We start from the raw sequence: 15,774 nt of genomic DNA on the forward strand, positions 1-15,774 counted from the left end.
TTCTGAAGGATCGCGTGACACTGAAGACTGGAGTAATGATGCTGATGCAGTAAGCACTCCAATTCTTTGCATAGATACTGTGGCAACACTGTTTGTTAAGCAATCAAACCAATAAAAACTTTGAAAATGAAATTACTAAACTCCTTATGCACGTCAAAGCGAACATAAAAGAACAGTATTATAAATGTGTCAAATCAATGACCGCTTTATATGCCAATAAAGTCTGCTACAAGTTCCTAGATTTTAATAACCCGAGAGAAGGACCTTGTTTAAGTAACTGTGAGGCCACAGGAGAAATGAAACTTTAACTAGAAGTTTCAGAAATATATCAAGAGGCCATTTCAGGACGTCTGCATCACAGCTCCCATTGAGGAGAAGGTTCCTCTAAAGAGGGTCCATGCAGGGTCTTTCATTCCTCGTACGTCCAATGCTTTCTAATCAGAGCAATAATATGTTCTACAAGGAACGATATTTGTTGTAATGACCTCTCTTAGGCTTTTTGCATGTCCAAGAGAAAGCTTTTTAATGTACTAACATTTCTAGCCCGGTTGGATTTTAAAGATACACAAATTATAAAAGTGGATGAACATTTTGTGTAACCTGATGGTCAAACTGAATCAGACTGACTCAAAGTTGTGGACAATAATCTCTTAATAAAGTGCTTAATGACTGCATGACTAATGACTTCTTAATAATAAGCATTAGTTTTTACATTACATTAAGTCATTTAGCAGACGCTTTTATCCAAAGTGACTTACAAATGAGGACAATAGAAGCAATCAAAATCAACAAAAGAGCAACAATATGTAAGTGCAAATGACAAGTCTCGGTTAGCTTAACGCAGTACACGTAGCAAGTTTTTTTTTTTAATAATATAATAAATAAAAAGAAAACATATAATAGAAAAAGAATAGAGCAAGCTAGTGTTAGAGGCCTTTTTGCTTTTGTTAATTATATAATAAATAAAAAGAAAACAAATAGATAAAATAGAAAAAGATTAGAAAAGCTAGTGTTAGGGTGTTGTTGTTTTTTAAGAAAAGAGAGTGCTAGAGTTAGAGGGTCAAATAAAGATGGAAGCCGATTCTTGAAGATGGTTAAGGACTCAGCTGCTTGGATTGAGTTGGGCAGGTCATTCACCAGGAGGGAACAGTTAATGTAAAAGTCCGTGAAAGTGATTTTGTGTCTCTTTGAGATGGCAAAATAATGCGTTGTTCACTTGCAGAACGCAAGCTTCTAGAGGGCACATAACTCTGAAGTAATGAATTTAGGTAAAGGGGTGCAGAGCCAGTGGTGGTTTTGTAGGCAAACATTAATGCCTTGAATTTTATGCGAGCAGCTACTGGTAGCCAGTGCAAATTGATCAACAGAGGTGTGACGTGCATTCTTTTTGGCTCATTAAAAATTCATCTTTCTGCTGCGTTCTGGATTAATTGTAAAGGTTTGATAGAAGTGGCTGGAAGACCTGCCTAGAGAGCATTGCAATAGTCCAGCCTGGACAGAACAAGAGCTTGAACAAGGAGTTATGAAGCATGTTCTGAAAGAAAGGGCCTGATCTTCTTGATGTTGAATAAAGCAAAAAAAAAAAACACTATAATTTACTGATCAATATTTTTATATCACATACTCGTAATAATTAACTTGTTGCTCCAATGTAACTTAATGAACAATATTGATTATTATGACATTCCACATATAACTTGCACATTGCATATATGTGAAACATAAAAATACTAGCCATGTTTTTGCAGGTCTTGCTGGCATAATCACAGCTAAGCATCTCATCTAATCCAAGTCTTTCAATAAGTACCTGTACCAGTCACTGCAGTGCACAGCTAAACCAAGTGCACTAGGGTCATTCCATAGCCGTGAAGGCCATTATTAAACTGTCTTCATTTCAAACCAGATCTCATTTAAAATTTCTGATATAAATATAAAAAAATGAAAATATATAAAAAATTTAAAGCAGTAACAATACTGACAGTGACAAATTTCATTATTAAATTACAGAGTATATATAAAAAAAACTAAAGCTAGCATTCAGATACCAAGAAATTAGAATATTGATAAAAAAATATTTTATTTTATTATTATATCTTTTTTTATATGATTATAATTTGATTATGGCACTAAGGCACTTAAGTGAGTTTTAATGAAACTGCAGCATGTTGACCCCACCATTTGGTTGTCCATGTTTTGAAAATATTAATATTGAATTAATTTCCAAAGTAGGGCTGTGCGATTAATCGAAATAGTCATAAAAATCGATTTCTAAATCGCTTTACAGCACGATTTTCCGTTCCCCTGACCTCCCCGCAGTATGCCATCCGAACCAATCAGAATGCAGCGTGCCTAAATGGAGCACGAGAACAGAACAGACCGGGCGGGCCTACAAACGTAACGCCAGGTTCACACACTCCGTCTGTGGTGCGTATTTTGTCCACGCCCATGTTAATGGATCAGAGCGTTCACACTGCATGCGATTGCGGTCCGGCAGTGCGCTCCAGGAGCGGTGCGTCTGCAGCAGCCATGCTGCGATCGTTTCCGCACGGAGTCTATTGCTGCTGTGCTGCATGCAGAGCGCATTATTCACGGTAAAAATGTACATGGATTGACACGGAAATGGAGTAATTACACCATAAATGCATATAATTAAAGTCTACTGTTTCACAGTCAACACATGGATTTTTGGCTAGATTTAAAACAAGAAAAAGTGCACTTTTAGATAAACAACGCAATAATAGATGGCACTCGTGGTGGTAGTTAAACAGTTATTTATTGAATTTAAACGTGAATATGTCTATGAAAGATTGTATTACTGTACTGTGATAAAAGAGAATCACAATGCTGAAACAGCATTTTCAGAAACAACATTTGGATTTGAAATCAAAATAATGGATAAATGTTGTGTTTGTGGTAAACAGCCGCGGATCAGGAGCGGACTGCAAACGCGTCCTGTGCGAAAGCAAAATGAGTCCGTGCTGCTTCTGCATCGCATACACATACTGTATACGCACTGCAGACGGAGTACGTGTGAACTTGGTGCAACAAATCTTGTTCAACGCCAAAGAGCTCTATGACCAATGCATGGCAAAAAAAAATCCCTGGACACGGGATTTTTATTTTCCTGCCATATACAGTGGTGTGAAAAAGTGTTGGTCCCCTTCCTGATTTCTTATTTTTTTGCATTTTTGTCACACTTTAATGTTTCAGATCATGCGTAGTAGCCTACTTTTTGATCAGTAATATTCAGGAAATAATAGATATTGAATGGATGTTTTAACTTATTTGCATTTATTTTATTTTTTTAATCCTCATTCCAAATTATCAGAAAAGACGAAACCAACAATAAACAGGAGAAAGTACTAAATTACCAACAGGCTCATCAAAGCATTTGATCCAGTCCTGATACACTTTTTCATTTCTCAAATAAACCCAGCCACCATTGTCATCGCTATTTCCAGCTCTATTTAGATCCAGATCACCCCTGCTGCCTCTACCACGTCTCCCGGCTCTCCCACGCACAGCACGGCCAAGTGTACCACGGCCACTCCCACCTCTTTGGGGCAGCTAGTGCTACTTCCAGCCCTATTTCTCCTACCCCTGCTGCCTCTACCTCTAGCAACAGCTCTCCTATGGACACTATGACCACGTTCACCCCTAACACCCCCATCCCCATTGGGCAAAGGGTCGAAATGATCACTTGTTTGTGCTTCGTGAACACTCTCGCCTTCCACGGTGGCACCATTGCGCTGCAAAGATGTACCGGGAGAAGCGCGATTATTAGACGACTGATCGTCATTTCCAAAAGGCAAATATTCCCCTTCACAGTCAGAATCGGGGAATAACATTTGCAACACATCCTCACGGTACAACTTTTTAGTAGCCATTTGGTGATTTTCTCTCACAAATCTCACAATTTACCCGCACGCTCTGAACTGAACTGCTTCTGCATCAATGACACGATAGCTCACTTGCTCTGCAATTTCCTCGAACACTTCGAATAGGAACGTAACGTAATTTTGGTCTAGAATCGAAGTGCTACATGTCTGCCATCTAGTGGTAGGGAATACAAATGAGATATTACACCATATTAGGAACTACAGTCTATTTTATTAAGTATGAAGTCTTGTCACAATTTAGCGACTTTGGCGCTTAGAGGGTTAAAACTAACGCGATCAAAAATAGTTGAAACTAAAATATAAATATTAGATAAAAACAATTTCAGTTCATTGGCAAGGCAAGGCAATATTTACATTTATTTTTCGTTAAGCTGAAGTACTAAAATTACTAAAACTGAAGCAAAACAAAACAAATTTTAAGGTAAATAGAAATATAAAAAAATAAAAATGACAAATGCACATAATAAAAATACTCAAACCTAAATTTAATTAAAATCAATAAATGTATAAAAAAATGAATAGGTAAAAAAAATAGTAATAAAATTAAATAGTAAATAATAAATTAAAAAATACACACGTAGCTAATTCAAAATATTAATAAATTCTATAAAAGTAAATACATAATTCTAAAACAGCACTGATCCGAAGGTGTCGCATTCATGCTATTAAAAGATACATTCAAATGCAATTATTTACAATGTTGATATGAGGATGTAAAGCATCCTAAGGGTATGTTTACGTATGTTTAACTCAAATGGCAATTTAATTTACCTCCTGATAACCACTACGGGCTGAAGATAAAGAGAACAACAGCGGCTCACAAGTAACTCAAATATCTAACAGCATTTAAAAATAAATAAATAAAAGTTATAGTAAATTACTAAATTATAGTTCAAAATCTTCACAAGTTTAAAAATAAGCCTTACCCATTGGAAAAGAGAGTCGGGGGAGCACATGAGAATGACAGCTGAGGACAGTCAGAAGAGACAGACAGGCGCAGAGTGACGCTGAATGCACCATCCTGATGGACAACCAGGAGGCCGCTGAGCACAACAGATGATCTGAAGCCAAAGACCGGTCTATCTGTAACTGTCGGGTTCTGCTCCTGTCCTTTCAGCACTGAGTAGCCCACAGGGACACCACTTCAAACAGCCAAAGCAGTCTGCCGTCATCTCATCTGAGCAGAAAAATTAAGAGCGGGTTAGAAATCGGTAGGCGAGTCTTTTATGTCATCACTTCCTCTCAAGTCGCCTCTTCCTCTTTCAGAATTTTGCATAAGCTTAAGAAACAGTCAAGAGATTACATGCATCAGCACATGACTGTCTTCATCCATGAGCAGGGAAGGAAATTTAAGTTACTTTTCAACATTCATACTACTGAAAAAAAGACTGACAACCCTCCAGAGAAAGTCAGTGCAACGATAAAACGTCACATGACCATGAGCAGTGCAGAGCAGAAACATAGCAATATGCTAATTTTTCCATTTAATATAGCCATATCTATACATATTCACAATGTATAATGAAAACATGAAAATAACTTTGCAGTGGATGGGAAACTGGGTTTCTCTTGTCAGTGAGTGTCGAGCAGGAAACGGAAAACTCAATGGAGGTGAAGGGTTTTCAGGATAAATCATGTGTGATCTGATGACTGTTTGATGGAAATCCCTGTGAGCCAAGAACAGAAACATGGTGACTAGTGTCTTGTGCTTGTGGAAAACCAAGATTTACTAAGCACTTGTTGACGTGAAATGCACTCTTGACCAGCGCGCATTCATTCAGGGACCAACGATCCTGATCAATAATTTATTCAAAATTACAATAACTGGAATAAATCTTTTTACTTTCATTAGAAATTATTTTGACTATTTTTGGGAGTATAACATCTCAGGGTGAACTGTACTAATGATATTATTTGATGGTAACACTATGTGACTTTTTTGGATTGTTCTTGTAAAAGTTATAAAAGTTTTAGTTTTTTAAACCACATTAAACCAAAATTAATACAAAGAGTATTTTTCAAAGAATTTGGCACATGTGTTTTAAAGTACATTTTTAAAAATAATTCCTTTCCTTTATCCTGGACACTTTTATTTGTCATTGACCCACACAATAATAAAAAGCAGAGAAATTCAAAAGCCGTTTCAGTTCAATGTTAGTAAAACAATGACTTACATTAGGCTCATTATATATTTTTATGTTCGCGTGAGGTGGTTTCGGGAAATAAGAAAAAAAAAAAAGGAATACGTCACAAAACTGCAATGGAAACAGTTTTTTTTGCATTTACAGGTCACCTGTAAAAGTCACATGATCATTCTTTAACGGAGACCTATTATGCCTTTTTTTACAATATGTAATATGTCACAGATCATTTATTGCATCATTCTGAAAATGCTTATTTTGAGTGCAAGCAGAAACAAGCCGTTTTCATGCATGTCTTTTTAAAAATGCAAATGAGCTGCTGTCCCCCGCCCCCTTTTCCAGAATAGGACTATGCCTTTACAGCTCGTTCCTAAAAAAACATCTGTTTGGTTTTGATTATCATCGAGTTTTAAACTGTATTAGTTCAAACTTCTGATATACGGTTTTCTGAACAGAAAGCACACAGTGTCTGTCACACGGCATGCGAGTAAACTCATGTCTTTTATGTCTTATTGCGCTTAAACTGTCATATACAGACAAGTTTATGTAAAAAAAAAACACACGAGTTACAAAAACTGTTGAATTATGTCAGTGAAGTTAAACAGCTTTGTATGTTTATATTAGATGTGCGTGGCAACAGCGTTATATACAGTAAATAAATCCACTGCTCTCTTGTCTCCTCTGAGGAACAGTGTTCTGTTTTCGTCAGTGCAGCCAAAGACAGAACAGTTAGCATGCTTTGCTAGAACTTCGCTATTTTGTTTGTAGAACTGGTACAGACTAATCGGCGGTAATATTATTAAAAAAATCCCCTTACTACGTCACAGGGGGAGCGAAATCTGAGCTGCTTTTTTCAAAAGCTTATCAAAAAATTGTGAAAATTTTCTCATTCCTTAAAATAGCTTGAATGCAACTCTACACCCTTGCCTCATTTACTATACGCTGATCTATGAATATGCAAATTAGTCCCGCCTCCACTCAGACACACCAGCCAGCGCCTCCTGATCCACTGAACTGTAGTAAACGCAAAACAATGGCATACACGGAATAATGACTGATAAAACTATCTTTTTACTAGTGGACAACTACAGTGAATACTGTAACTTTCGTTAAAGTTGCTTACTTGACGATGTTGTGTTCTAAAATGCCTTGAAGACTTGAATACAGCCGTTTGTGATTCTTAATTTGCACCCGCGAGCATACACGTGTTAAGTGCAGACGCCGATGCGGGAGAGGTGCGTCTGACTCCGGGCTACTTTTACACTGTTGCCGCGGATTATAATGCAAGTTAGCAGTTCTAAATTCACATTAAACCACAGCTTCATGGGTTTTTTGCTTTAATTTATTTTTGGTTTTGTGCTGGTATTGGTATATAGGGTTTAGTTGCCGTGTTTCAGCGCGTTGTTATGGGAAGAGCGCATCCACAACAGGATCACACATTCTGACTATAGCACGCAATAACTGCATCATTTTGTACATATATAAGTTGTAATATTATGTTTATGTTGTATTAATATTAATCTCAGGATGCATTTCCTTGAATTAAATAAGCTGCCAGCAAAACGCTTCAGTTTACAATGTTCATTCAGCTCTTCAGCTTCAGCGCTCGCAGCTCAAACGGCTGCTATTTAAAACAGTGGTATTAATTTGTTACTTTTTCAAAATCATTGATACATTATTAATAATAACAACCACTTGTATTTTTCTATTATTATTTTCATCAGCAATATGGTTTAGTAATTAAAATCATTTAATTATTGTCCGTGCAGAGGCTATTCCGTTTTATTGATCTATGGCGCATTCATTTTGATTCTTTACACGTGTAATGATGTCCAATGACTTGTTTGCATAATTTTTTTTTTATGACTAAATTTGGTAATGGGAGAGTAAAAATATTTTTAAAACGTACACCGTTCAAACTAGGCTGCTTATGTTGAAGTGTTCGGGATGTGGTTTTTAATGATGAGACCTTTTTTGTAATCAGGCTCTCAAAAAGTATATAAAAATTTGGATATAGATTTATTGGCCAACATATCGGTTATCGGCTTTCAAAAATAAAGGATTATCGGTATCGGCCAAAATTTTCATATCGGTGCATCCCTAGTTATAATGCAAGTTAGCGGTTCTAAATGCACATTAAACCACAGCTTCAAGGGTTTTTTTGCTTTCATTTATTTTTGGTTTTGTGCTGGTATTGGTATATTTTGCATGCTAGTGATAGGAATCGATCCCTTGACGTGATTGGTTATTGGTTTGTGACGTAGCAAACCGAGGGCTGTTTCAAACCGTATTTCTGGGTCAGCCTTTGGGAAACTATAGTTTTAAGGAGAAAATACTCAGCAAGGGTGTTGATTAATAGATTGGCACATGGTTTGTCTAAAGGCATAATAAAAACACCATATAGACAAATAAACAACATAAAACTTGATTTTCACTACAGGGGGACTTTAAGATTTTTTTCCCAACTGTTTTATCATCTGCCAGATTAAAATATATTTTAATACATAAATCTGTACATGTAGCCTAACATGTGAGTCACTTATATAAATGACACACTCCTCCAAAACAATCTAAGGAATCATTTATGTCTGCAGGGCAAATGGCAAGTAACATGAAAAAGATGAATACAAGCATAGAGTATGAGCCTTTGCAGTAGTGAAGATCCTCTTAGCAAGTGTCCTTCACTAGTCTTGGGTGTTGCTAAACAGTACATTGGTTTACAATATACACAGCGCAAGCAACAAGACTTCTAAATAAATGGCTACTTGTTTTACCTGAACAGCATGCAGGTCAACCTTATTTCCTACACACTACTCTGCCAGTCATTACCATAAAAACTCAAATTACTCATTCATCATTTAGGTAGTGTGATTAGCAGATTTGATTTCCTTTTATATCTGGCCAGCGGCATTAACCGGAACACCCAGATAAGAATTGCACACAAACATTAGTTCCCTAAAATGTCAATTGTGAACATGAGTTGGTTAGCGGTTTCAGTTTCATGATTCATGTCGCAGCACCAGCTCATAAGAAAACATTGTGACAGTCCTATACAGGGCTTTTAAAACATTTTGGTTGCAAAGGACCCAAAAACGATGCAAGAGATCCCTTTCCTAAAATGTAAAAAGTTACTATCTATGGTGTGCGAAAGAAATATTAAGCACAATATTACAAACAGCGTTTTCAAGAGTAATTGGCTTTTATGTTGTCGCTGTATTGGCGGTAAAGCAAATTATTTAAACATTATCTGGAAAATGGTATGTACTTTGAATTGTGTTAACACCAACAGACAATTATTTTTCCTTTCAAATCTTAATGTGATGTATAAAATGGAATATACAATTTTAATGCAATTTTTAGCACTTTTTACATATTTCATAGCAGTTTTACATGAAAATATCACACTATTACATATATTATAATAGTATTAATTAGGGCTGCACGATTAATCGAATTTAAATCGCAAAGGTGAAAAATCGCGATTAGGCAGATGCTGCTATTGTCATGCGTATCATTCAGTGAAGCACGGTTCTGTGATCAGTAGTAAATCTCCACCTGAAGGCCAGAGGGCGCACTCACGCAGAAACTCTAAATACCCCCACAGAAGAAACCCCGGAAATCCCTACAGTGGTTGCTGAATAAACAGATGATTTAACTGCTTTCATTAATTCAACGTGACTAATAAACACACGACTACGACAATATATGGTTTATCTGAGTCAGTCTTATTATAATAAAGTATATAATAATGCAATGCTAATCGGCATAGCCTTTATCACTGCTTAGAATACTATGAAATATGTTGCGTACCTTATTCTGTGTAAGAAGTCACATCATCTCAAGGATTTATTTAAAACACTCGACTGATGTTATGAAGTGAGTTTGGAGTAAAAACATGTTATTAAATGTGGTATTTTCACGTGCTTTCAGATGGAGCAGCACAGAGTTCTTTAGAGTTCTTTATACTCCCTTCAGGTTCTCGTTATAGACTACCAAAGATGAAAAGCAACCGATACAATTATTCATTGGTTCCCTGTGCAATTCGGCTGTTAAATGGTCCTTAATGAATTTGTTAGGGAAATTTACTGTATTTTATTTAAATATTTTTACTTTCATAATAATTATGTATACAGTGGTGTGAAAAAGTGTTGGCCCCCCCTCCTGTTTTTTTTAATTTTTTGCATATTTGTCACACTTAAAAGATTCAGATCATCAAACAAATTTTAATATTACACCAAGATAATACAAGTAAATACAAAATACAGTTTTGAAAAGATGATTTCATTTATTAAGGGAAAAAAGCTGTCCAAACCTGCCTGGCCCTGGCCTGAGTCTTTCACGTCGCTGTGGAGGAATTTTGGCCCACTCTTCTTTGCAGAATTGTTTTAATTCAGCCACATTGGAGGGTTTTCGAGCATGAATGGACTGTTTTGGAATGTATTGTATGGGTCTGTTGTGCTTCTGTTTTTCGCTGCATCCAAATTGCCCGCAAGGGATCTTAATAAAGTTTGACCTTGACCTTACTACACAGAGCCGTAGTTCACTGACAAGCTTCATAAACAGCTTCATAATCGCAGAATGATTTCTTCGATTTTATAATCGCACGATTATATATCGTCTGCGATTATGAACGCGATTTTGCGTCACTTGTCAGTGAACTACGGCTCTGTGTAGTAAATGCTGCTCCACCTGAAAGCATGTGCTGGAGATTTACTACTAATCACAGAACCGGCTTTACTGACGAGATGCGCATCACAATCGCATTCAATTAATCATGCAACCCTAGTATTAATAATTACAAAAATATTTAATTCACATCTTAAGTTAACTTCAACAGCCCCCCAAAACACTTCTTCTATAAAACATCCAATCCAATCCAATCCAAAGTCTATTCTCTTTAAATTAAAGGGATAGTTCACCCAAAAATGAAAATTCTGTCATTAATTACTCACCCTCATGTCATTTCAAACCCGTAAGTTCATCTTTGGAACACAAATTAAGATTTTTTTTGAGAGCTCTATGACCCTGCAAAGACAGCAATACAACTGAAATGTTCCCAAGTCCAGAAACGTAGCAAGGACATCGGTAAAATAGTACATGTGACATCAGGGGTTCAACCGTAATTTTACGAAGCTACGAGAATACTTTTTGTGCGCCAAAGAAAAAAAAAATAACGATTTTATTCAACAATTAGTCTCCTCCGCATCACCCTGTTGCGCCATTTTGGAGAGTATCAGCTGGACGTAAACAACGTATGCTGTTCTGTGTCAGCTGCGTCACGGATCCGTTTCCTACGTTGCTGTGATTTGATCTGAATGAAAATAGCGTATCTGTGTGACGAATGGGCTAGACTAACAAAACATTAAAATGTAACAACGTCACTTACATCATTATCACTGCATCTCGTGTGCCACTGATGACGCTCCCTGACGCACTCCTAACATTCAAATGCAAATGTTTATTTTAAATTCAACTAATATTAATTTTTTTATTCACAATCTCCTCATCACAGGCAGACACAGCACTCATTTCAGCATGTGTTCGTGTGTGCTGTCTGCGTCACTCATAGCACGTGCACTATAATCGAACATTTTTTATATCGTTATCGAAGAAGGTGTACTGTCGATAAATATTGATACCGTTTTATCGCCCAGGCCTAGAAAGTAAAAACATCTATTATTTATCATACTTACAGGTTGTGATTCAGTGGAGCACCTGGTCCAAATAAACAGGATACTGATCCATCTTTTAACAGCAAGCGTTTTGTGAATCCCGCATTGAACCCCCCGAGATTAAAGAAGCAATCGTCAGTAAAAATGACGTGTTTGTGGGCGGGGTCGAGTTGTTTGCTTCCGGCCAACATAGAACATAGGCGCGCATTATGCAAATGTGTTACCCGTGACGTGTAGCCGTCACGGAAGTGGGATTCGAATTACTAGCGACTCGTTTCAGCTGTTCAGAGTCGATTCTTTATTTTGGGACACAGTAACTTTATTTATCATGCACTTTCAGCTTTACAACTTTGCTGATCGTTTACATTCACATACAGCTACATTACACACTGCATGAAAGGCAATACTGGAAATGGCATAATAGGGGCACTTTAATATTACATACTAAAATATTCAGTAAAGAACTGAAGTCAGCCGACAATAACACGTGCAAAAATGCCCTCAGCCACTTGATAAATAATACACAACCTGGCGTCAATGTTCGTGTCAGGACTGCTTGACAGGTGACACCTCTAGTGTAGTAAGTCACGCAAGCCTGATAAACACAACAAACCTTACATCACAGGCCTTTCCATACATCGACACCTCTGTCATGCTATAGGCCAACAGAATTTACATGACAAGCTTTAGGTGCATGCAGAAACACACACAAGCCCTGTACAAGCACTATTTGATTCAGAATGGAAGCAACACAGGGTCAAAAAGAGTCTAAAGATAAAACAACGGCTGATTTAACTGAGAGGGTTCCTCTTCTTGTTTACCGTAAGATCATTTGACACTTTTCACATCCATATGTTTCAAAAAAGGAGATGTAAACTACAGCCTCTCACCCACTACTTGAAGATGTTGTTTCACATTTTGTAAACTTCCCATGTGTAGTTCCTTTTTAGGACAAGGTTTTGAGAACCACTGATGATGAATGGACAAATCATGATTAATGGACATCTTTGAAGTACAAAAAAACCCAAAACAAACATGTTTCATTACCCTTACAGCTGACAAATCATATGGCCTTAAGATATTATATTGCTGGGACTGTTGCACTATTTTACATTAAGAAGTGGCATGTCTAACATCCAATCGGACATTTTCCATTGGAAATACCTGAGGGGAAAACAAGCGATAATCAAAGCAGGTCTGACTGCTCAGAGAGAATCTGACCTTTGAAGAAGAGCAAAGAGTGGAAAACACTTTTTTTTTAATGTTTGGTTTTTGGTTTGGTTTTAATGACCACACATGCATGTAAACAAGCTAAATATGTAATATTTTTAAAGTACTTATTTTTATAATTAATTTATTATTAGCTTTCCATCGATTCTTGTATCTCAGTTTGGGAAACCCTGGATATAACCGAATTAATAAATAAGTACTTGCATAAGTAAATAAGTAAGTAAGTAGATAAGTAAGTAAGTCCAGGTCCCATTTCAAGCCAAAATCAACAGGAAAAAAACCCCCAAAACAATTAAACATATTTTATCTCCAATTAATTATTCTCATAATCTTAATGCATCCTCAAGTTTACTTTTACTGCTCCCGTTACTTTTTATTCTCATAAAAATAGAGTAATTTTACTGAGCAAAAAAAAAAGCATATATAATGTTGAAATAGTATAGCATAACAACAAATAATACCATGATGTATTAATATATTGAAATACTGTTTGAATATGAAAAACTATAAACAAAGAATATGACTTTTTCTTTGCATCACGATAAAGAGAACTGAAGGGAAAATAAGCTTAACTGACATTGAGAACTATGCTGCAAAGCAAAAACTATTAATGAGTCTAAAAAGAAAAAAAAAAACAGCTTGATGGGGAAAAAAACAGCCATTGGCATCAACATAAGCCTTACGTGAAGATGAAGCGGAAAAATCTGCCTCCGGAAGAGCATTCAGCGATACCCTGAGGAAAAACCGGTGGTGGCATTTGCGTGCAAGCAGGTAACATGTAGTCCATGGAGGAAAAGCAATGAGCCAGTGAAGGAGAAGAAAATTGCTCTCCCAGTGAAAGCTTTCATTCCCATATGCAGTTGCCATGACTACAGCTGATGTGATTACCAGGCAGCAGTGGTGTTATGAGGTGTGTGAGCCAGTGTGCTGCTGATGCACTGTAGTATAACGCTAAAAGAGTCATGTTAGGAAGCCCTGTGAGAATCCCACATCATTTTACACATGTTTAATGAATAAAATCCAGCAAACAAAAATAGCCAGTGATACTACGCCATGCAGGCTCTGGTGGGTTTTGAGAAAAGAATGAAAACATGAGTGAAGAAAGTGACTAATACCTAATTAGTAATGCGACTAATAATATTCAGAGGACAGATAGATTTGATCACTTTCAAATGAGTTTCAAAATACACGGCTGGAGCTTCTTCGGAAACAACTTAAGAAACAACACTTTTCTGAATCATTTTGCAATGACCTTTTAACCTGCTGAACTCAAGGTAGTGGATGCATGAAGTAGTTCTCCTCAAGTTTTGCATTTTGTAAACCTCTGTATTAAACTGATCAAAATTGTTTTTTCACTGACTGGTAATTCAACACTGACAGGTCAGGTAGGCACCATTGCAGTATAACTACCTATTGAACTGAATTAGTAAACAAGTGCATTACTGCAGGTCCAAGTAACAATATGCATGAAAACATCAGCCTGATATTGAGAACTAGCACCTGACACATGGTTTTATAAAGGAAATGTGAATTTATACAGAAGCTAGGCCTATGCCTTTCAAACTTGATGTGCTCCTCTACATGATTTATCTACTGTGTACAAGACCTGAATAATTGTTAGTTTAAGGCACAAAACTGCATACTAGACTCTGCAAGCACGTTACAACAGAACAACCAACTTAACCAGGCAAGACTGAAAAACATGCTTGCACAGACATACAGGGCAAAACACCGGTTTCTTTCTCGTTCTCAGTGTTATTTATTTTTGGGACAAAGTTTCTACACTGTTAACTGAACACATGTTCATTAACCCACCGCGGTCAATGTTTGTTTGACACAATAGTTTGCATTGCACAACTCAACTCTGTTTGAAATGATTTGGATAACCGTCCACGCTCTCCACAAACATATGCTTCACTATCAGTTATCGCACACTACAGTACTTTTTGGATTCGCCCAATCTTATTGTACTATACACAGAACGACCCATTTTTCACTTCATTGGGCTGTGCAGCGATTTAACGCTGGTGTACTCACATCAAACCCGTGCTTCTCCGGGAGCTGTTGTGCTGCGCGCCGGTGTTGTTGTTATGATAGTCCTCCGTCTGTTTCTGAATTACGAGCAACCCCCAAACAGACGTTACTACTCGAAGAAATCGAAGATCTGGAGCATAGAGTCAAATGTAGCTCGTCTCTGTCTATCTATTGTGTCCACGCTGTTGATAAGTAAATGTCCACGAGAATAACAGCGCCACCTAGCCGTAAAACACGGAATAACACGCTAAACCCCTTTCCTTTTTAAAAATCACAGTAAAAAATCTAAATAAACATTTGCTGAACATTTACTCACACTCAGGCGATCCGGAGAATTTTTGGAATTCTGACGGCACCCATTCACTGCAGAGGATCCACTGGTGAGCTAGTAATGCTAATCTGTTCCCATGAACAAACAAACGCATCTACAGGTGCATCTCAATAAATTAGAATGTCGTGGAAAAATTCATTTATTTCAGGAATTCAACTCAAATTGTGAAACTCGTGTATTAAATAAATTCAATGCACACAGACTGAAGTAGTTTTAGTCTTTGGTTCTTTTAATTGTGATGATTTTGGCTCACATTTAACAAAAACCCACCAATTCACTATCTCAACAAATTAGAATATGGTGACATGCCAATCAGCTAATCAACTCAAAACACCTGCAAAGGTTTCCTGAGCCTTGCTTGGACTGAGGGTGAGTACATTTTCAGCAATTTTTCATTTTGAGGTGAACTATTCCTAAAAATAAAGATTCCAAAATATGCATGAATTCAGAAGAACCAACCTGGGTTC

General features: G+C 36.9%; 1 protein-coding gene across 1 annotated transcript in view; it reads right to left on the bottom strand.

Annotated features, from left to right (window-relative positions):
- Positions 1-15,184, bottom strand: part of LOC107598230 (semaphorin-4A-like) — a 36,287-nt gene extending 21,103 nt beyond the window's left edge. The window contains exons 1-2 of the mRNA XM_016289509.1: positions 14,980-15,184; positions 4,826-5,076 (exon numbers count right to left, since the gene is read on the bottom strand). Coding sequence (XP_016144995.1) covers positions 4,826-4,919 — 94 coding nt within the window. The 5' untranslated portion in view covers positions 4,920-5,076; positions 14,980-15,184. The remainder of the gene's footprint in view (positions 1-4,825; positions 5,077-14,979) is intronic.
- Positions 15,185-15,774: the final 590 nt, after the last annotated feature.

The sequence above is a fragment of the Sinocyclocheilus grahami genome, unplaced genomic scaffold, assembly GCF_001515645.1.
Source record: "Sinocyclocheilus grahami isolate Dianchi unplaced genomic scaffold, SAMN03320097.WGS_v1.1 scaffold248.1, whole genome shotgun sequence".
NCBI classification, from domain to species: Eukaryota; Metazoa; Chordata; class Actinopteri; order Cypriniformes; family Cyprinidae; genus Sinocyclocheilus; species Sinocyclocheilus grahami.